The 21806-nt window shown below is 52.4% G+C and overlaps 1 protein-coding gene across 1 annotated transcript in view; it reads left to right on the top strand.

The window, feature by feature from the left end:
* RTN4R (reticulon 4 receptor) overlaps nt 1-20078 on the top strand; it is a 56774-nt gene extending 36696 nt beyond the window's left edge. The window contains exon 2 of the mRNA XM_056504598.1: nt 18032-20078. Within this exon, the coding sequence (XP_056360573.1) occupies nt 18032-19458 (1427 nt within the window). The 3' untranslated portion in view covers nt 19459-20078. The remainder of the gene's footprint in view (nt 1-18031) is intronic.
* Nucleotides 20079-21806: the final 1728 nt, after the last annotated feature.

Raw genomic sequence — 21806 nt, 5'->3', positions numbered from 1 at the left:
GCTGAGTTACTGCGGGCACAAGGGCTTTCCTCAAAGCGACAAGCACTTGCTGGTCATCGGCACTGCACAAGGCACAGCCCTGAAAACTGAGAGCTGAGCCTCGAGATCAGCCTGTGCTGGAGGATTGTCAGCATTGTCCCTCCTCCCTGCTGCCTTTTCACACCATCCCAGTCCTTCCATACCCTCCCCAGTCCTTCCACACCATCCCAGTCCTTCCACACCATCCCCAGTCCTTCCACACCATCCCAGTCCTTCCACACCATCCTCTCCCCTTCCACACCATTCCAGTCCTTCCATACCCTCCCCAGTCCTTCCACACCATCCCAGTCCTTCCACACCATCCCCTTCCTTCCACACCATCCCATTCCTTCCACACCATCCCAGTCCTTCCACACCATCCCAGTCCTTCCACACCATCCCAGTCCTTCCACACCCTCCCCAGTCCTTCCACACCATCCCAGTCCTTCCACACCATCCCAGTCCTTCCACACCATCCCAGTCCTTCCACACCATCCCCTTCCTTCCACACCATCCCATTCCTTCCACACCATCCCAGTCCCTCCACACCATCCCATTCCTTCCACACCATCCCAGTCCTTCCACACCATCCCAGTCCCTCCACACCCTTCCCTGGGGCAGGGATGGAAATCTCACCCTGGGCTCCAGGGAAATGGGGAGGAGCAGAGGTGGGATTTGCCCTTTCAGCTGACATCCATATCCCACTCTCTGGAAAGATGGGTGGCATCCTCTGCTTCATCAGAGCCCTGTTCTTTATAGCCCCACACATTCTCACAATCCCCAAAATCACAGTTACAGGACCCCAGGGTGGGTCAGGCTGGAGGGAGCACAGAGGGTCCCTGGTGCCACCTCCCTGCTCCAGCAGGGCCATCCCAGAGCTCAGGACACAGCTCTGTGTGCACACAGCTCTGGGATATCCCCAGAGGAGACCCCACAGCCTCTCTGGGCTCTGCCCAGGGCTGGCACTGCCCAGGGCACAAGCTGTGCCTCCTGTGCAGGGGCAGCTCCTGGGCTCAGCCCTGCCCGTGGCTCTGCTGCCATTGCTGGGCCTGGAGCAGAGCCTGGGACTGCTCTGAGCCCCTGCACAGGGACAGACAGACGGACAGACAGACAGACAGAGATTCAGGGACAGACAGACAGGGACAGACAGCCAAACAGGGACAGACAGACACAGGGACAGACAGACAGACAGGGACACATAGACAGACAGGGACAGACAGACAGAGACAGACAGACAGGGACAGACAGGAACAGACAGACAGACATGGGACAGACAGGGACAGACAGCCAAATAGACAGACAGGGACACATAGAGACAGACAGGGACAGACAGGGAGGGACAGACAGACAGACAGGGACAGACAGACACACAGGAACAGACAGACAGACAGGGATAGACAGGGACACATAGGGACAAACAGGGACAGAGAGACAGGGACAGACAGGGAGAGACAGACAGACATGGGACAGACAGGGATAGACAGACATGGATAGACAGGGACAGACAGGGACACTCAGGGACACACAGACAGGGACAGACAGACAGACAGGCACACCCAGGCTGAGCCCCTCTCTCTGGGCTCCTCTCCAGGCTGAGCCCCCCCAGCCCCCTCAGCCTTCCTGGGCACCCAGATGCTCCAGCCCAGCCCAGAGCTCAGCTGAAGCCCTTGTGTCTGTCCCTCTCACCTGGAGGGTTTCTCTTCTCAGATTAGGGAGTTTAGAGAAAGCTCCTGAGTCAGAAACGCTGATTTCCTGCCTTTTGTCTCTAATTTCACTTTTGTCTTTAACTTCACTCTGGTGCTGAGCTGCTGGTGCTGGGTGAGATTCGCTGGTGACAAAACCCGGATTCAAATGAGTGCTGGGGAGCTGACAGCCCCTTCTTTATACAGGGGGTGATTTTTTTAATCAGAGCCCCACACAACTGATTTATTAATTTCTGCACGTCTCAGATGCACCGAGGCTTACAAGCATCTCAACAGAAACCTTTTGTGTCCCTGCTTGCCTGGGCTTTTCAATTCTCTCTTTCTCGTTTAGATTTTCTCCTCAGTCCCCTGTAAATGCCACTCAGCCATGGGCTTTGCTCCCACTGAGATTGTCAGGAATGGTTGAATTCCCACCCCCAGGCAGGAGGGATCCCTCCCTTCTCCAGCTGAGGAGCTGCTCCTCCCAACATCCAGGGATTATTTTGACAGCTTGGAGAAATTGCTTTGATTTTGTGCATTAATGCTGCTCTCAAGCCTTAACACCTTTTTTTTTTTCTTTGGTTTTTTTTTTTTTTTTTTTTTTTTTTGCTTTTCAGGGCTTGCTTTGTTGCCTCTCTGCTCTTCAGGAGCTGCTTTAAGTAGTCAGACTTCCACATTTGCCTTGAATATCTTCTCCCTCTTGTTTGAAGTCTCTGCCTTTAGAAAAGGGTTTAAGTCATTTAGTCTTTCACTGCTGTGGTTTCAGAGAGCACTTGGACTGCAGCTGGTTAACTTGGAGGATTCCAGGGAAGTTCTGGCTCTGGGGAGAGCAGAATTTTGGACAGACACACTCTGCCTTGGAAAGGTGACATTTTATTGTCCCCTTTTTCTCAAAGCATTTTCTCCTGAAATATTTCTTTTTGTGGAGCACTGAGTGTCCTTTCCTTCCTTTTCCTCGGGCAGGGATGACAAAAAGGAGGCCAGATAAAGCTGAGCTGTGGTGCTGTGCTGGTCTGAGGGATGATTTCACAGCCAAACCCCAGAATCCCAGAGTGATCTGGGTGGGAAGGTGTTGGGAAAGATGAAACAGGAAAATCTTACAGATATGAATGCTCAGATTCTGGGAATATGGAAACCATGAACAAGATTGAAATAAAAGCCATGTTTGAGGTGCCAAGCCTTAGTTACTGAATAACTAGAAGAAAATAGGAATGCTGAAGTTAATCCTCTCTTGATAGAACAATGCCCTTGGCCAGAGAGCATCTCCAAAGGCCCAAAGAGCAGTTTTTAGAGTTTAAATGTAATGTAAGGATTCCTACAGGCTGCATGTAAATCCTGTAGATTTTGTATCTTGTATTACATTGATTAGTGGAAATTAGAATATTCATCATGGAAGGAGATTTATTGTATTATAAACAGGAAATTACTCTTTTACTCTCTTTACTCTCTCTTCTTACCCCTCTCTCACCTCCCCATTGCTCTTTCTCTTCCCCCTTTTATCTCTTTGTGCTACTCTGGGCTGCACTGGCAGCTCTCAGCAGGGCTCTACAATAAACTGCAGCTGGAACTTTTAGCACAGACTGAATGAGTTTTGTCCTTGTCTATCCTGACACAAAGACTCCTGCAGGAAGGGACCTTGAAGATCCTGGAATTCCACTGCCTGCCACGGGCAGGGACACCCTCACTGTCCCAGGCTGCTCCAAGCCTGTCCTTGGGCACTGCCAGTTATTGTGTCCCACTGAGACACAGACTTTAGGCTGTTTTGCCCACAATTTACTGTTTTTTTTTTCTTTTTTCCCAGCTCTTTTCAAGCTGCCAGGTGTTGTCCTGGTGTGCCTTTGCTGTGTGCCATCCCACACAGGGCTCTCTGTCCTGGCAGGGCTCAGTTAGGAGGTAAATTTGAGCTGCAGAGGTCACACAACATTTTTCTCTGCTCTCTTTGCACATCTCCTTGCTGGTGAGCCCTGGAATTCCTGGATCTCCTCCAGCTTGGTTAATTCACTGTCCCACACTGCTTCCTCTGTGTTTCAGGATCCTCCAGCTCTTTGGGCACAATTGAGACATTTCCACCCGTGCTGCTCCAGGTTCTCCTGTGGATAAAGCTCCTTCTCTCCCCCTTTCTCTGAGTTTCCTGGTTGAGGAAGAACATCAGCCCCTAAGAGCTGCTGGAGCAGGGATCAATAACAATTGGATTCTTTCTGATCGGCTCCAGCAGCCCCAGGCAATGAGTAACATTTGCCAACGCAAGCTCAGAGCAAAAATTCCCTCCCAGACCCCCCCTTCCCTCCCTCATTATCAGGCATCACCTCTCAGCTCCTGGCAGCTCCTCTCACACAGCTCTTTCATCTTTCCCCTTCCTGATGAGGTGGAAGGAGGCTCATTTTCCCCACCAGGAGCACTTTTCCAGCCTGGAACCATCTGCCAGCTCCTGCCACAGCCCTCCCTGACATTTCCTCATCCCCAATACAGCTGAAACCTTCCCCAGCTCAGGAGGGGCAGATTTATTTATTATTATTTAATTAACCTGCTATTTTCTGCCCTTCTCATTAGATCATTAATGAGAGTTCTAATGAGCCTGGGTGTGATGGGGGTCCCAGTGGCCTGGCACAGCACTGAGTTGGGATCTCCCAGAAGCAGGGATTCCTCCATGGACTGCAGGGCTTTGGCAGGATTAAACAAACTGTGCTCCTGGGAGTGCTGGGAATGGTTAAGGAATGGTGACACACCCCTGGACACTCAGCAGAGCAAATCCTGCGTGCTGGGATGGAAATCTGCACCCTGGCACTGCTGGCTGGCAGCAGAATTCACGTGCCAGAAAAATGCCTGAAACTCCTTCTGAATTTCACACCTGAACCTCCCAGGGAGCTGGGGTGAGTTTGAGAAGTGCAGTGGCAGCTCCTGGGGACATTTGCCACTGCAAGGGGCCCCTTGTCCCAAGGACAGTCACCCAGGCAGAGCGGCCTGGCTTGGAAGGGACCTTTAAATGTCACCCAGTGCCACCCCAGCCATGGCAGGGACACCTCCCACTGCCCCAGGCTGCTCCAGCCCCAGTGTCCAGCCTGGCCTTGGGCACTGCCAGGGATCCAGGGGCAGCCACAGCTGCTCTGAGAATTCCATCCCCACCCTCCCAGGGAACAATTCCTGCCCAATATCCCACCCAGCCCTGCCCTCTGGCACTGGGAGCCATTCCCTGTGTCCTGTCCCTCCATCCCTTGTCCCCAGTCCCTCTCCAGCTCTCCTGGAGCCCCTTCAGGCCCTGGCAGTGGCTCTGAGCTCTCCCTGGATCCTTCTCCTCTCCAGGTGAGCACCCCCAGCTCTCCCAGCCTGGCTCCAGCCCTTGGAGTGTCTCTGTGGCCTCCTCTGGACTCTCTCCAGCAGCTCCAGGTCCCTCCTGTGCTGGGCACACAGCTCTGTAGGTGAGGCTGGGAGGGGATGGGCTGGGCAGTTTTTTGGAGTTCTGGGGTTGGGAGCCAAGGCTGGCACCAAGAACATTTTGGGAAGTGATGTCTGGAGAGCTCCTGCTGTGTTTGTGCTCCTTGTCCTTGCTCCTGTCAGAAGCTCCACAAATGATTTCCCCAGGGAAAGGAGAGTTGGCTCTCACTTTGCCAGAAAAAAAAAAAAAAAAAAAAAAAAAAAAGAGCAGGAGAACACAAGGAGATGGGTTTTTTTCCTGTCTTCAAATCCACAAGATTTACTCTTCTTCTTCCTTGGCTTTCATTATATGAGAAATCCCCCCCAAAAAAACCCTGTGAGATTGCTGGGATGAGGTTTTTCCAGGCTGGAACAGCTGGGATATTCTGCTTGGAAATGAATAAATTACCCATGAGGTGCCATTTGGGTGCCTGATGTTATTGCTCCTGCAGGTTTGAGCTTTCCAGTGGCATTTCTGTGATTCTTCTGTAATTTCTACTCATAATTTGAACCAATTTCTTCCTATTTTCACTCCAGTTCATTCCTTTGAGGAGATGATTCATATTTCCCCCCACATCAGTTGGTCCTTGGTCTCCTTTCCGTGCTTGAAGGAGGTGAATTAAACAAAGGTGGCAAATGAAATGGAAAGAAATTCCACAAACCAGGATGGTTTGTGGACAGTAATCCCAGGGGATGGAGGCTCCAGCCCCTTCCTAAGGGCTCTGTGGGAGCAGGGCCAGAACTTGCTGCTTCTAATTCCTTACAAACCCAAAACCAGAGGATTCCCAGGGGCAGGGAAGGTTGGAAGCAACAAGTGTGAGAGCCCTGGAGGTGAGGAGAGGCTGCTGAGCTCGGGATCTGTGCTGGGGAGAAAGAGGAGATGTTAACAGAGCTAAGGATCAAAGGTGTTGAAATCCAGAGAAAAATGACCTGGGGAAGTCCTGGGACAGGCTGGCCAGGGAGCCACCATCCCTGGAGTGCTCCAGAACCTGTGCCCTGGCACTGGGATGTGCCTCAATGGCACTGGGCTGGCACTTGGGCTTGGAAATCTTAGGGGGCTTTTCCAACCTTCTTGATTCTACAGTTTCATGAAATACCAATATTTCCACTGCTATGTTTCCCAGATTTTTTTCTAAACTCAGTTGTCTCTTTTTTTTTTTTCTTTTTTTTCTTTTTTTTTTCCCTGATATAATTATTATATGTCACAATTATTTATTGATGGCATCACCTCAATGCCAGCAAGCCCCTGGCTTGGACCAATGTCCTGGTGGATGAGATGTGCACAAATTCCCCCAGCCTCTGCTCATGGATCTGGATTATAATAATAAATTCAGATTTATGTCAGAGGCTTGATTTCCACGGTGGAGAATATCCTGTCTGTGGAATCAATGGACAGTTATTAAATGGATTAGGAAACAGGCAGCTTAAAGCCCTTGTTGCTGGAGGATCAGTGCAGAACAAGCTGCTTGCACAGGAGCTTTGCAGGATCCAGCATCCACCCTGCTGTATCTCCCTGTTTTCATGAATGATCCGGAAAACATCCATAAATTACTGGCCCTGCAGCTGGCCCTGACTGGGATTTTGCCCTGGTAGGTAAAGCTGGAGGCAGAGCGTGCCTGGGAGATGTTGGCACATTTTGATATAAATGCTGAAAACAGCCATGTGAAGGTTTGAGGCCTCTCCCTTTGTTTAGATGACACCAAATGCCACAAACACCAAAGAACCAACAGACATCCTGTCCCAAGGCTGGCAGGAAAGGTCTGAAGATAAGGGTTACAGATAAGAAAGCCAGAAAACATGGGAATTGAGTAGTTCCTATAGGTTGCATGCAAATATTAGGAAATATTGTATTAGATTGGTTATTGGAAATTAGAATATTCATTGCAGAAGAATTCTTATTGTATTGTAAATGGGAAATTGCTCTCTTGCTCTCTTTCACCCCCTTGCTCTCATCTTTTACTCTCTTACTCTCCATGCTCTGCACTCTCTCTTACACCCACACCTTTATAATAAACTACAGACCTGAAGAACAGAAAATAGAGAGCTCCTGAGCCTGTCCTGACTGTCCAACCAACAATATTCCTCCCACACTCAGGGCATGGAGACCTGGTGTGAATCCCTGCTGGAATTCTGTGGGATCTCAGGGTGGGTGTGGGATCCTCTCCCCATTGCTCACTTCCCTGTTTCCAGGAAAACAGGGAGTTGGATAAACTCACCTGAGACACACACACTCAGCAAAAACCAGTCCCAGCTTTACCTGGGAATGAAAGGACCAGCCAGGGATGTGTGCCAGGAGCTGGGAGAGGTGCTGAGGGGAAAGGGGGAGAGAATTCTGCTCTGTCCTGTGGTCATTTGTCTAAGGCTGGGGTGGGAATGTTCTCCCCCTCCCTGTCCTGGGGCTCTTTGCTCACTCTGCACCCACAACAGACCAAACTCAGGCCATGGGGGATGTTGGCAACAATTTTTTCCCTTCCAGGATCTTTCCTAAACTTCATCCCTGCACTCCACATGATGCAGATGCTGGGGCTGCCAGCAAAAACTGAGATAATGTTATTTGAGAGGAAAGCTGAGGAAAGTGCTGCCTTGGGCAAGGGGGCTCTTGCAGAAGCTGTGGGGGTGGATTTGCAGCTGGCAGGGGTGCAGTCCCAGATGGCTCTGGGGAGCAGGTGTAATTCCATCTGGAGCTTCACCTCTCCTCTCCCTGAGTCACTCACAGAGCAGCCACCAACGCCAGCTCTGGAGCTGCAGGAGACTCTCCCTCCTGAGAAGGTTTTGAAACATCCCTGAGGTACTTTGTGCCCCATGGCAGACCTAAATCATCTCAGAGTTTCCTTCCTTTGGACACCTGTTTGTTCCTGATGTTTTGCAGATATGGCAGAGATAATCCTGATTTCTGGAGGAGCTGCTTGTGGTTCACAGTGAATATTTTGTCACTTTGCTCTTCCCAGGGTGGGGATGGAATGGAGGCAGGATCACACATGATCCTGTGTGCTGGATGCATCCCACCTGGACAGGAGGGGACTGAGCATGGGGACCACTCCAGCACACTGCTGGAACCAGGAGCTGCTTTTCTGGTCTTGTTCTTAGGGATTTGCTGGGTTTGGCTTTACTGGGCTGGGCGTGGGTTTTGGCCACGGGACTCTTGGCAAAAGGCAGCGTGACAGGGACAGATTTGGGGGAAAATCCTTCTCTGGGAGGGTGGGCAGGGCTGGCACAGGGTGTCCCTGGATCCCTGGCAGTGCCCAAGGCCAGGCTGGACACTGGGGCTGGAGCACCTGGGGTGGTGGCAGGTGTCCCTGCCATGGCTGGGGTGGCACTGGATGGACTTTAAGGTCCCTCCCAGTCCACACCAGTCTGGGACTCTGAGCTCTGGGGCTTCCCAAATCCCTTCAGGAGCAAACATGAGATGGTGGTTCTCACGTGGAGCTGCAGCTGGAATGGGAAGCAGCTTTCAGGGATCTCCCCCTGCCCTGCAGCCTTCCTGCCCATTCTCTTCCCCTTTTCCTGCCCAGCAGTGCCTCAAGCTTTCCAAATGCACATTCCAGGCCATGTGCTTTCCCCTTCCCTGTGGGCACTGGGCTGTTTCTGCCTCTCATCCAGCTCCCACAGCCCCGGGTCCCTGCCTTTGGCACAGCTGGCCCCTGCTCTGTGCATCTCCAGGAGAATTTGTCCTCTCCTCCTGCTGCCATTGTGGGATTTGGTACCTGATCAAGTCAATCTCACCTGCTCTGAGCCAAATCCCCACAAACCCCACGTGCTCCCAGAGGCTGCTGGTGTGGTGCAGGGGCTCTGTGGTGCCACACTGGAGGGGAGGATCCCAGGACAAGGTTGGCATTGTGTGTAATGAGAGCTGGACAGATCCATGGTTGTTCCAGCTCCAGACATGATCACATCCTGAACAGGCCCACAGTTCTGAGGAAGGAAAAGGGAATTCTGGGGCTTTGGTCTCAGCAGCATCTGAGACCTGCACTGTCTGCACAGAAAGGACCAGAGCTGAACTGTGTCCAGCCAAGGGCTGGAACAAACCCACCTAAAAGGCCTTTTCCATGGGAATTCTCCATGTTTTACTTTAGCCTCATAAACTTCTCCCTTTAAAGGGTGAAGAGATTTCCCCTTCCAGATGTGTGACAAATGGGGAGAGGACAGGTGGCAACCATGCAGATTTATCCTGTATTGTGTGAGAGGAGTGAAAATTCTGCTCGTGCTGACTGAGCTGGCAGAGGGAGCCCCACAAGGAGCACTCACTGCAAAATGGGCTGGTGTATCCTCAGCATTTTCCTGTGCCCATCCATGGGAAATCACTAGGTCAGGTTTTCAGTGCTTAAGAACCTCAAAGATTATTCCTGATTTCATGGAAATAATTTTAAATACCATCTTTAACCTGTGTGGGTTGGCCAAGTCCTTATTTGTTGTTCCCTGTGAGGGAAGGGAGGTACTAAAATGGAATTTCCAGAGAAGCTGGGGAACTTCTGTAAAAGTCCATCTGAACCCCTGGTTTAAACCTCTGCAGCCTTTCATCTCAATCTGTGCAAAATTCCTTCTGAATCTCTTCCATCTCCATCCAAACCTCTGCAAAGTCCATCCAGGTCTCTGCAGATGTCATCTGAACTTCTGCAAAACCCCACCTGAACCTCTGCAAAACTCCATCTGAACTTCTGCAAAACTCCATCTGAACCTCTGCAAAACCCCATCTGAACCTCTGCAAAACTCCATCTGAACCTCAGCAAACTCCATCTGAACTTCTGCAAAACTCCACCTGAACTTCTGCAAAACCCCACCTGAACTTCTGCAATTGTCCACCTGAAGCTCTGCAATTTTCCACCTGAACTTCTGCAAAATCCCATCTCAATTTCTGCCCAGTTCCACCTGCACCTTTCCATGGTCTGAGTATTGAACTCCCACCCCTGCAGCCAAGAGGAAACTCTGTGGGGTAGAGCAAAACCCTCTGGAGCAGCATTCCTACAGGGATCTAGGGCTTGGCAGGATGCTGAGGAGGGGAAAGAAGGTTTTGTGCCTGGTAGGGAGCCAGGGAAGCTCTGCCCCAGTCCAGTGTCTGCCCAGGAGAAGGTGCCAGGGAAAGGCTCCCACTATTTGGAGCTGCATTCCCACCCCTGTCTGCTCCTGGATCCTCAATGTCCTGGCCTGGCTCCCTGCAGCTTCACCTTCTTTTATTGGAATCAGGACTTTTCCCGTTCCCTGGCCTCCCAGGGCACTCCTGGGCTGTAATAATTGATAATTGTTATTGTTAACCAGGGACCTGATGACTCCCTTGATATTTCCCCTCAGAAATTCCCCTCGGGAATTCAGCAGGATGAAAACTCTCTGGCCACAGAAGAAACTTTAATTTTTCTGCTATTTGTCAAGTTCTCATTCAAATGGGCTGAAATACAAACCATTCACTCTCCCCTTCTCCTTCCTCTCCCTACTGCTGCCAAGGGAAATGCTGGCAAAGCACCAGGAGCATAACCCTGACCAATGTTCTTAGGCTAAATCCAGGCTGCTGCCAAAATTTTGGGAGTGAGGGAGAACCACTGGCAGGGATGGGAAGCCCCACAGGTGGGAGCTGCTTTGGCACATCCCAGGAAAGGATGGAGCTGTCCCAGGGGAGGTTTGTGCTCCTGGAATGAGCTGTGGAGCTCAGCCCCGAGCCATGCTGAAGATTCAGCATTCAAACCCCCCTGGAGGTTTGGGAGGATGGAGTGGAAGAATTGCACATCAGATAACTCATTTTTAACCTTCTTCCCTTCCAAATGTCCCTGCAATATTAAGTCCAAAAATCACATTAAGGGAGTGTGATTTAAGAGGGAAAGATGAACACAGAAGTGAGGAGATGGCTCATGCACTGCCTGCCTCCCTGCTGGGATTACAAAAATGACCTTTCAGCCTGACCCTAGCTGGAGTTTTTCCTGCTCACACCCTGCCAAGCACCTCAGTCCCAAAGGTTAATGGGTCTGGATTCAGTCCCATAAGGTGTGGGATCAGGGACAAGTCAGGGGTGGGGTTCAGGTGCCCCCAGCAGCTCCAGCACGGCTGGCACAGGTCTCACACAGAGCTGTGCCAAACCTGCCCACACCATTCCTGCTGCCTCAGGCCCTCAGGGGAGTCCAAAAGGGAATTAGCTCCCTCTTTTTAGGCTGCTGGGATTCATTGTTGGTGTTTTGGTGTGAGCTGGGGCTCGAGCTCCAGCTCCTGGACATGGGGAGCCATCAGAACCCCAGAGCTCACTCACCCCAGTGACCTCACTGACTGTCCCACCTGAGAGAATGGACATGTGATGGACACGTCAAGAGGGAGATGTCACCTGCTGCACACTTGAAGGGTTCATTGAGGAGACCCCTGAAAGAAAAAAGCACAGAAATGGTTGGAATGCCACAGAGAGAGAGGGAGGAGTATTCATCCAACCCCTTGTATCTGTGAAGAGCAAGAGAGAAGGATTGGATCAAGTTATGGCCCTGAAATGGGAACCAGTGGCACAAAAGAGCAAGTTGGGCTCGGGTGTAGGGGGATGTTATGTCCTTGGAGCCAGTAGCTGAAGGTATAACTGACACTGGGTAGCTCGGTTCTGATGAGAAACACCATTAATAGATAACCACGCTCTCTGGTTTGGGAGTTCCTGAAAGTGGCTGGTGAAGGGTCTGTCCTTGGAGCTGGGCGAATTCTGCAGACTAGGAGAATTCAAAGGAACACTGGCACATTGTTAGATGGAATTTGACATTCCAAAATCCCCATGGAGATGCAGAGGTGCCCCAGGACCTGCTTCAGCCCCAGAATGTTGTGCTGCAGCTGCCTGAGGGTGGCAGGGACCTGCTCTGCCCATCAGCTGTGACTGTCCCAGGTGTTGCAAAGCTTCCCCATCCTCTCCATCGTGCTCCATCCTCTCCGCAGCAGAAGGGAGGGAAGCTCCAGACTGCTCCGAGCCAATTGTCCTTCCTCTCTCCATTCACCTCCACCTGCAATGCATCAGAGCGCTGCCCAGCTCCCTGTGGCACGGGCACAGCCCCACCTGCGGCCACAGGAGAGGGCGGGAGGCACCAGGAGCAGCCAGGGGTGGGATCTCCAATGATGTCCATGGAATTTCCAACGATGCCCATGGAATTTCTAACGATGCCCACGGAATTTCTAACAATGCCCACGAAATTTCTAACGATGCCCGCGGGATTCCGAATGATGCACGTGGGATTTCGAATGATGCCTGCAGAATTTTGCACGATGCCCACGGAATTCCTAATGGTGCCTGCAGAATTCCAATCGATGTCCGCGGAATTCCTAACGATGCCCGCGGAATTTCGAACGATGCCCACGGAATTCCGAACAATGCCCGCAGAATTCCTAACGATGCCCGCGGAATTCCTAACGATGTCCGCGGAATTTCGAACTATGCCCATGGAATTTCTGACGATGCCCACGGAATTCCGATCAATGCCCACGGGATTTCGAACGATGCCCGCGGAATTTCTATCGATGCCTGCGGAATTTCTAATGGCGCCTGCGGAATTCCTAACGATGCCCATGGAATTCCTAACGATGCCGGCGGAATTTCGATTGATGCCCACGGGATTTCTAATGACGCCCACGGAATTTCTAACAATGCCCGCAGGATTCCTAACGATGTCCACGGAATTTCGAACGATGCCCATGGAATTTCTGACGATGCCCACGGAATTTCTAACGATTTCCGCAGGATTTCGAACGATGCCCACAGAATTCCGAACAATGCCCATGGAATTTCTAACGATGCCCAAGGAATTTCTAAGGATGCCCGTGGAATTTCGAACAATGCTCATGGAATTTCTAATGATGCCCGCGGGATTTTGATCAATGCCCGCGGGATTTCAAACGATGCCCAAGGAATTTCTATTGATGCCCGCGGAATTCCTAACGATGCCTTTGGAATTTCGAACGGTGCCCACAGAATTTCTAACAATGATCGCGGAATTTCTAACGATGATCGCAGAATTCCTAACGATGCCCACGGAATTTCTAACGGTGCCTGCGGGATTTCTAACGATGCCCACGGAATTTCTAACAATGCCCGCAGAATTCCTAACGATGCCCATGGAATTTCTAACGGTGCCCGCGGAATTTCTAATGATGCCCCCGGAATTCCAAACGATGCCCGCGGAATTTCTAACAGTGCCCATGGAATTTCGAACGATGCCCACGGAATTTCAGGCAATGCCCGCGGAATTTCTACCAATGCCCGTGGAATTTCTAACGATGCCCACGGAATTTCTAACAATGCCAGCGGAATTTCTAACGATGCCCACAAAATTCCTGACAATGCCAGCGGAATTTCTAATGATGCCCACGGAATTTCGAGCGATGCACATGGAATTTCTTACGATGCACGCGCAATTTCAAACGATGCCCACGGAATTTCTAACGATGCCCACGGAATTTCTAACCATGATCGCGGAATTTCTATCGATGCCCACGGAATTCCTAACGATGCCAGTGGAATTTCTGACGATGCCCATGGAATTTCGAGCTATGCCCACGGAATTTCGAACGATGCCCGCGATATTTCGGACAATGCCCTCTCTGAGCGGGAATTGGCAGCTCCAGTGTGCCCCTGCTATGCCGTGTGCATCAGCAAAAGGCTTTGTATTGTAAAGTGCTCCCTTTATGTCCGAGCAGGGGGGAACTCAGATGATTATTGACCCTCTGCTGCAGGAAAGCCACATTAGAATATCTCCAAATCAATCCAGACCAGAGCAGCGGGGAAAGGGCACCACACTGCAGCTTGCTTTGGCCTCCTGAAAAAAAGAGTTTGCAAAGCATCTGTCGGAGGCCCCCGGAGCCTTTTCTTTCTAATGGCCACGTTTGCCAAGGCGATGGCCCGGGGGAGCGGCGGAGGAGCAGATAATGGACCCACTTTAATTGCTTCCAGTTCCGTGAATCAGAACACTCGGGGATGGCAAAGGGGAAGTGCTGCCTCTTCACTGAAGGAGCTTTCTGGCTTTTAAGAAGGCTCTGGAGGAGCAAATGCTAAAGTCAAAGCCAAAGTCTTGGAGGGACTGAAGGTCCCAGGTTTTGGAATTTCTTTCATGTTTTGCTTTTGACAGGAACTCTTGGGTTAAGTTTTAATGATGTTCTGAAAGAGGGAGGGATGGTTTCTCAGCTGAGAGGAGGGGATGGGTATCATTCCAAGAGCCTTTTCCTCAGGGATGGGCACGGATATGGGTCCTGAGCTGGGTGAGTCCAGCTGGAGGTGGTGGGAGCTCGCTGCAGAGGAGAGTTGGGATGGATTTATCTGGAAGGTGAAGGGAGGATCCTGTTCCCCAGTGGGAGCTGAGCACGGCATGTTGTGGGAATGGGCAGAAAGGGAATCTTCTGACCTCCCTCCTCCTTGTGACAGCTGTGAATCACAGAATCCTGGAGTGCTTTGGGTTGGGAAGAAGCTTTAAGCTCATCTCATTCCACCCCCTGACACCTTCCACTACCCCAGGTTGACCCAAGACCTGCCCAAGCTGGCTTGAATGTCTCCTGTCCTGCTGGTCCAAGAGCAGGGGGTGTTTCTCCTGGAAAGAAAGGAGAGAACTGAACCCAGTGCTCTAGGAAAACAAAGTAAAATGTGCCAGTGCAAGGTCTGGGTGGCTCCTGGCACTTGGTGGCCACTGGGGTCTGGGACACACTCGAGACCAGGCACAGCTGCTGGTTGGACACCAGCCCCTGGAGAGGGATTTTGAAGGAGCAGGAAAAGCCACGGCAGGTTCCCTGGGGTCTCTGTCACGGCACACCCAGCCTGGCTGGGGACAAAAGTGTCACCTTGGCTTGCCAGGGCTTCATCCACTGCTGCCCTTCCCCTGGGCACTGACAGCGGCTGGGCTGTGTCATGGATCAGCCAGGACACAGCTGAGCTGCACGGCAGGAAAGCTGCTGGAAAAAGGCTTCGGGGGATGATTGACAGGAACTGTCTCAGTGGAAAGAGCTAATCCGAGCAGCTCATGAACACCAGGTCCCTAATTAAAGCACACAGCCTGGCCCTGCTGTAATTAATTTCCCCGGTGCTGCTGGCTCGCAGTGCCACTGACTCAGCGCTGCTGGCAGCCTGGGGGCATCGGGGTGGGACAGGGAGAGCGGAGCAGGATGTGCCCCTTCCCTCCTGGAGCCACGGTGCTGCAGCCCTGGCACGGCCAGGAGCTGAGCCAGGACCCTGCTGGCCTGGGGGCTTCCCACGGGAAGAGAGATCCTGGGGCTAGTGTGGCTGATCTGTGCCAGCTCAGCTGCCAGGAGGGGTGGTGGCACAGGGACGGTGATGCTCATGGCTCATTCTCTGCCAGCTGCTTCCCTCTCCTCTCCTCTCCTCTCCTCTCCTCTCCTCTCCTCTCCTCTCCTCTCCTCTCCTCTCCTCTCCTCTCCTCTCCTCTCCTCTCCTCTCCTCTCCTCTCCTCTCCTCTCCTCTCCTCTCCTCTCCTCTCCTCTCCTCTCCTCTCCTCTCCTCTCCTCTCCTCTCCTCTCCTCTCCTCTCCTCTCCTCTCCTCTCCTCTCCTCTCCTCTCCTCCCCTCCCCTCCCCTCCCCTCCCCTCCCCTCCACGGATTTCCATGGATTTTTCATGTCCTTGGCTGGAGCTGGGACAGCAGTGGTGTCACTGCGATCCCTCTGCTGTTTCCCATTTATTCCTCAGGCCTGAGGGATGCAGCCAGGCTGTGGCTGGATTGTCCCCAGGCCGTGGCAGGGAGGAGCAGCCTGGGGACAGCCCCAGTGTCCCAGGCTGAGCTGTTCTGCTGGAGTGGGAGCTGTTGCATAAGGAGGTGGCTCCCAGTGCCCCAGTGCCACCCCCAGCCCCATCACTCACACCACGGAGCAGATGAGAGGGGCTGCAGACAGCCCCTTTTCTCTGCCCACAGGGTTTCATTATCAGCTGCAGGGGGATGGCCAGAGAGTCGCCAGCACTGTTTTAATTTCCCAGGAGGCTGCTCTTGGTGTGCCACAGCTGCAGCAGGGAGTTTCACTTGTCTCAATTCACCGTGCTTCGTGCAATGGGACGTGACACGTCAAAACATGACAAGGCAGCCAAAATGTGTCACAACACTGCACTCAAACTCTGCCTTGCAGGGCTGCTCAGCAGCTGATAGCATCAGGCTCCAATTATCTCTGCATGCTGAGCTGGGGTTTTTATCCCTTGTAGAATATGATATATGGGACTCTCCTGCCTGTATTGGACTATTGGATCACATCAGATTTATTAACCACACGCTGTAAATTGTTCTGACCACACTGACACCCAAACCTGGGATCTCGGCCTGTTCCTGCAGGAAAGAGGCTTTCCCACCTTGGCTTTTCTGATTTTTATTCCTTCAGGAAAGATCTGGTGAGGTTTCTGTGTGATTTAATTGGTTTTTCTTGGTGTTTGATGTGGTTTCATTGGCCGTGTGACCACCTGCCATGCTCTAAGGGAGGTGCAGCTACTGCCTTCAGATTCCCCCCAGGGATTTGCAAGGCTGGATGTGGCTCCAGTCTCCCCAGTTCATCCTGTTCTGCATTGCTGGGCTTTCCTGTCTGGCTTTTTGCAAATTGCCTTCCCTCCTTACTTCGTAATGAGGCACCAACACTCTAGAAGGATGTTTTGAGTTTTTCAAATGAAAAATCCTCCCACAACGGCAAGAGAGGCAAAGCTGCTTTTGTCCCTAGGCTCGAGGTTCCCAGCAGTGGGGAGGACGTGTCCTGTGGCCAGAGGTGCTGTGACAAGCTGGGAAAGAGTCACAGTGTCCCTGCTCACTTGTGGCATTCCCAAACAGAGCCTCCCACTGCTCTGGCTGCTGTCCATTCATTTCATCTCCTGTTTGGAGGAATCAGACTAATTACTGGCTGCTAATTGCTGGGAAAGCACTGCTGGCACTGCCTCCCTTCCCACCAGAGCAGGAGCAGCCTGGCTCTTCTCAGCAGGACCTTCAGGGACCCTCCAGGTCCCTTTGGACCAGGTGCTGCTCTGTCCATCCCCTCCCTCCCTCCAGACTCATTCCCAGCTCCCCAGCTGGCCAATCTGGGGAACCAAAATGCTTCCGTGGGACTCCAGTGCAGCTCAGCTCCTGGGGAAGTGGGTGGGCATCTCCAGGAAAAAAATAGTGTTCCTCCTGGGGGTTTCCCAGCCCCATGGGACTGCCAGCATGCTTGGGACAGATGGAATCTTGGTGGGATCCCTGACTGAAGCCTTGCACGTGACTTTCTCCTACAACAGCACGATGGAAAATTCTGCTGTTTCCTCCTCTTCCTCGGTGGCTGCACAGGGTCAAAGGAAAAAAATATGGGGAGAGAGGAAGCAGGAGCATGTGGCTGTTTTGAGCAGGTGAAGGAAAGGATCTTCTTGGCCCTGAGACTTCTCCAGGCAGGTCTGACCTGAAAGTTATTCTGGGAATGTCTCACAGTTATTTCTCCCAGGAGATCAAATCAGTCCAAAATTATTTGTGGAAAGTCACAGCTATGTTTTGAGAGCAGTGTAGGGACGTGTAGCAGAGTTGTTCCGTGACCCTGCGAAGCAAGGAGCTGGTAGCACTGCTGGGATGGGATCTGGAGTTTCCTGATGCATCCCAGGTGCTCTTCCAGTGGCTGAGCCGGGCCAGGCATGCCCTGGCAGAGGGAAATGCCCCACAGATCGGTCCCTTTTCTCACAGGTCGGATCCTGGGAGCAGGGCTGGCGTTGGACGTGCAAATCCAAAGCGTTGATCCGTCTCTTTCACCTCCCGAGGGTGCAGGGCAGAGGAGGTGCTGGGACTCCTCTGGAGCTCTGCAAGTGCACATTGATTTAAGCTCTTGAGTTGAATCCCATTTTTAATCCTACATTCTAAACTCCGGCTGCCCTGGCATCTGTTTGTGGTTGGTGGTGCCACACCCGGAGGGGGAATTTCAGGCTCCTCTGCAAAGAGAAGCGCTCTCCATGACCCTGCTTAATTCCCACCCTGTTTCTGTCCTTCCTCAGGAAGCAAACTGCTGATTTTGGTGCTTTGCTTGAACATCCCGTCAGAAGCGGAGTCCTGCCCCGGGGCGTGCGTATGCTACAGTGAGCCCAAGATCACCATCAGCTGCCAGCAGCAGGGGCTGACAGCCATCCCCACGGAGATCCCCATCCAGAGCCAGCGCATCTTCCTGCACAACAACCGGATAACGCTGGTGAGGGCCACCAGCTTCACCTCCTGCCGCAACATGAGCATCCTGTGGCTCCACTCCAACAACATCAGCCTCATCGAGCCCGGGGCCTTCTACGGGCTCACCAAGCTGGAGGAGCTGGACCTCAGCGACAACACGAACCTGAAATCCATCAACCCCGTCACCTTCCGGGGGCTCGTGCACCTCCACACGCTTCACCTGGACCGCTGCGGGCTCCTGGAGCTCTCCACGGGGCTTTTCCGAGGGCTCTTCTCCTTGCAGTACCTCTACCTGCAGGACAACAACCTCCAGATCCTGCTGGACGACACCTTCATTGACCTGGCGAACCTCACCTACCTGTTTTTGCACGGGAACAAAATCAAGAGCTTGTCGGAGAACGTCTTCCGCGGGCTGGTCAACCTGGACCGGCTGCTGCTGCACCAGAACCGGGTGAGCCTGGTGCACCGGCGCGCCTTCCACGACCTGGGCAAGGTGCTGACCTTGTACCTGTTCAACAACAACCTGACGGTGCTGACGGGGGACACCATGGCCCCGCTGGTGTCCCTGCAGTACCTGCGCCTCAACGGCAACCAGTGGGTCTGCGACTGCCAGGCGCGCTCGCTCTGGAACTGGTTCAGGCAGTTCAAGGGCTCCTCCTCGCAGCTGGAGTGCCACCTGCCCCCGCGCCTGGCCGGCCGCGACCTGAAGCGGCTGCAGAGCTCCGAGCTGGACGGCTGCGTGGAGTCCTTCAACCAGATCCGCACCAGCGTCTTCAGCACCAAAACCAGGGCGGGCAAGCTGCCCACGGGGCTGCCCCCGCTGGGCTCCCGCGACGGCTCCTCCAAGTGCTGCCAGCCAGAGATGGACAAGTCCTTCATCTACGAGGCCAAGGGCAAGGGGGGGCCCTCCTCCCACAGCAGCCGCTCCTCCAACAACCACCTCAAGGAGAAGGAGAACATGTCCAGGCCCAAGTACATGGAGACAGACCCTTCCAAAAATGGCAGCAACAAGCAGATAAATGATTCCCCCTTTGGGACCTTCCCCAGCATTGTAGACCCTCCTTTGACCAAGTTGAGACCCGAATTTCTAGAGCCCATTGAACCTTCCACAGTCCCCACCAAAAAGAGGCAGGGCTGCTCTAAAAAGAACAGATCAAAGGCCCAGTGCCGCCTCACCCAGCAGGGGAACAGCTCCACGTTACAGCTCAGCCTAAGCCTTTTGATCCCCCCCTTGGTGTGGAGCTTACTGTTGTTCTGCTAAAATTAACTCTTTTCCTGGGTTGATCACACTTTAATACTCGACTTTTGCTGACCTCCATAAATGTTGCGAACAAAAGCAGGACTCCCATCCGCCGTGAGAAAGCTTTGTTACACAAAACTTAACTGGATGCCTTTATTAAAACAAACAAACAATCAAACAAAACAAAAGACAAATACTGAGATGTACATAATTTATTTGTCCTGAAACCTGTGAATTATACCTTTGGTCTTCGGAACTGCACTTGCCCACAAAGCAGCTTTTGCTACAGCAGATGGTAAAGAAATATGGTTTATTTACAGGGGAAAAAAAAAAAAAAAAGTGTAAGAAATGCTCTGAAAAGAATGTCTAAAATCTGTTTGTAACTCGCCATCACACTGAACAGTGTTGCAGGTTCCCATTTGCAGAGGTAATGGATTTGATGCTGTTTTAATCCTATGTTGATGACTCTTGCAGTTTTTCCATCTCCATTCCATCCTTCACACCACGTTTATGGGCAACATTTGTTAAAGAATGCTGCCTTCCCTTTCACAAGATTGCAGTATATATAGATATGCATTTTATTTTACTTGTGTACAAGTATACAAAAAAAAAAAACTATAAAATAAAGATTTCTTTTTCCTAAGCGGTTGTCGTCTGCGAGGGGTGAAGGACTCAGAGCAGCTAAAAAGCTGAAAATTTAAAAGGATGTGGAGTGTGATCTGAGCATTTAACACCACGGTGATAAATAAGGCATTTTTAGATGGTTATGCAACCTTTAAGTGGTGCCAGCAAAGGGTTTGGTTGTGTGAAACATGCCCTGCTCATGCTCCTGCTTCCCTTCAAGCTGTCTCACCTTCTCCTGGCTTCCTTCTGGTCCCAGGGTGATCAGAAGGGCAGGAAATGCTGGCCCAGCCCCTCAGAGCTGGGCTAGAGGAATGTCAGAAACAATCCCAAGATTTGGGCAGGGCCGTTTTTCACCTGCTCTGCACAGATGGGCTCAGCCCTGTGAAGCAGCGCTGGGATTTAGGAAACAGGGGGGGGATCTCCCCACAAACAGTGCCTGGCAGCTCAGATGCCCATCCCTGGGGTCACCATGCCAGTGGCTTCATCTCCAGGGTGACCTTGGGATGCTGAGAAAATAAACCATTGCTGTCCACAGGTGGTGGATGCCACCCCCTGGGAGCCAGTGGCCATAGGGTGGAGCTGGCTGTGCCCTCCTGGCACTGCAGCCACCCCCAGGGCTGGCACACAGCTTTTCAGGAGGCTGCTTGTCCTTAAGCCATCTCTCCTGCTGGGTTTGGAGGGCTCTGAAGGCAGGAGCAGCCTGTCACACACGGCTGGCAGGGCATGGGGGCCAGAGAAAGGCCCAAGGGAGCTCCAGGATTATGTGTGGAAGTCAGATTGGGAGCTGCATCCCTTGGGGTTCCCAGCACTGGGGCTGGTGCTGAGCTTCCTTCCAGGCTTCTCCTAGACCTGATGGCTCATGAGGAGGGAGCAGAGACCACGGGGAGAGGCAGGAGGATGCTTGGATGCCCCACCCTGGGATGCTGTGGGGCAGGGTCTGTGCCCCACCTGAGTGCTGCTGCCTCTTCTCACCTCTGCCACAGCCAGTTCCCACCTGGGCCAGTGACAGGGAGTGACCAAAGTGCTGCATTTGTGATTTGCCTCCAAATCCATCCCTGGGGCTGCCAAAAAGGTGTGGCACAGACCCCTGGGAATGCACATGTCCCTGGTGTCACGGTGATAGGGACAGGCCTGTCTCCCAGCTGGGCAGGAGCTGCTGTGCAGAGCAGCCCTGGGACACCTGCAGATCCCATTCCTACCAGCCCAGCTCCATGATCCAGCCTCTGCAGGGGCTCCAGGTGTGTTTGGGTGCGAATTCATTGTCCTGCCAGAAGGATGGAGCAGGAAATGAGTGCCTGTGCTGGGACAGCCAGTGGGACCTTACCAGCCACCTCCTACCTCTCCTGCTCACATCTGTCCCACCATGCCAGTGCTGAAGGATTTCCCAAGGTCCTGCATTCTCTGTCTCACCTCAAAAAGCATCATTGAGACTCTTGGAGGATTCAAACCTTCACTGGATCTGAAGCTCAGGAATAGAGAGCAGCATGATCACAGGGTCAGCACTGCCCCAAAGCCCATGGAAAAGCTGGAAGATTTTTTGGATGCTGTAATTGGCTCCCATGAAACCTGCTGTTTGGGTCACAGGCTCAGTGTGACTCCCTTGTACAGCAATTAGTGAGTCTTGTAGTCCAAATTCCTGCTCCATGGAAGCAAGACCAGGTGGCAAACGTGCAGGATGAACCTGAAAGGAAAAAAAAATGAGAAAAAAGAGAACATGGTGGCGTTTCCCTCAGCAGCTGAAGGGC

The sequence above is a fragment of the Oenanthe melanoleuca genome, chromosome 15 (assembly GCF_029582105.1).
Source record: "Oenanthe melanoleuca isolate GR-GAL-2019-014 chromosome 15, OMel1.0, whole genome shotgun sequence".
NCBI classification, from domain to species: Eukaryota; Metazoa; Chordata; class Aves; order Passeriformes; family Muscicapidae; genus Oenanthe; species Oenanthe melanoleuca.
Note: the sequence above shows the minus strand (reverse complement) of the source record. Positions and strands in the feature narration are given on the sequence as shown.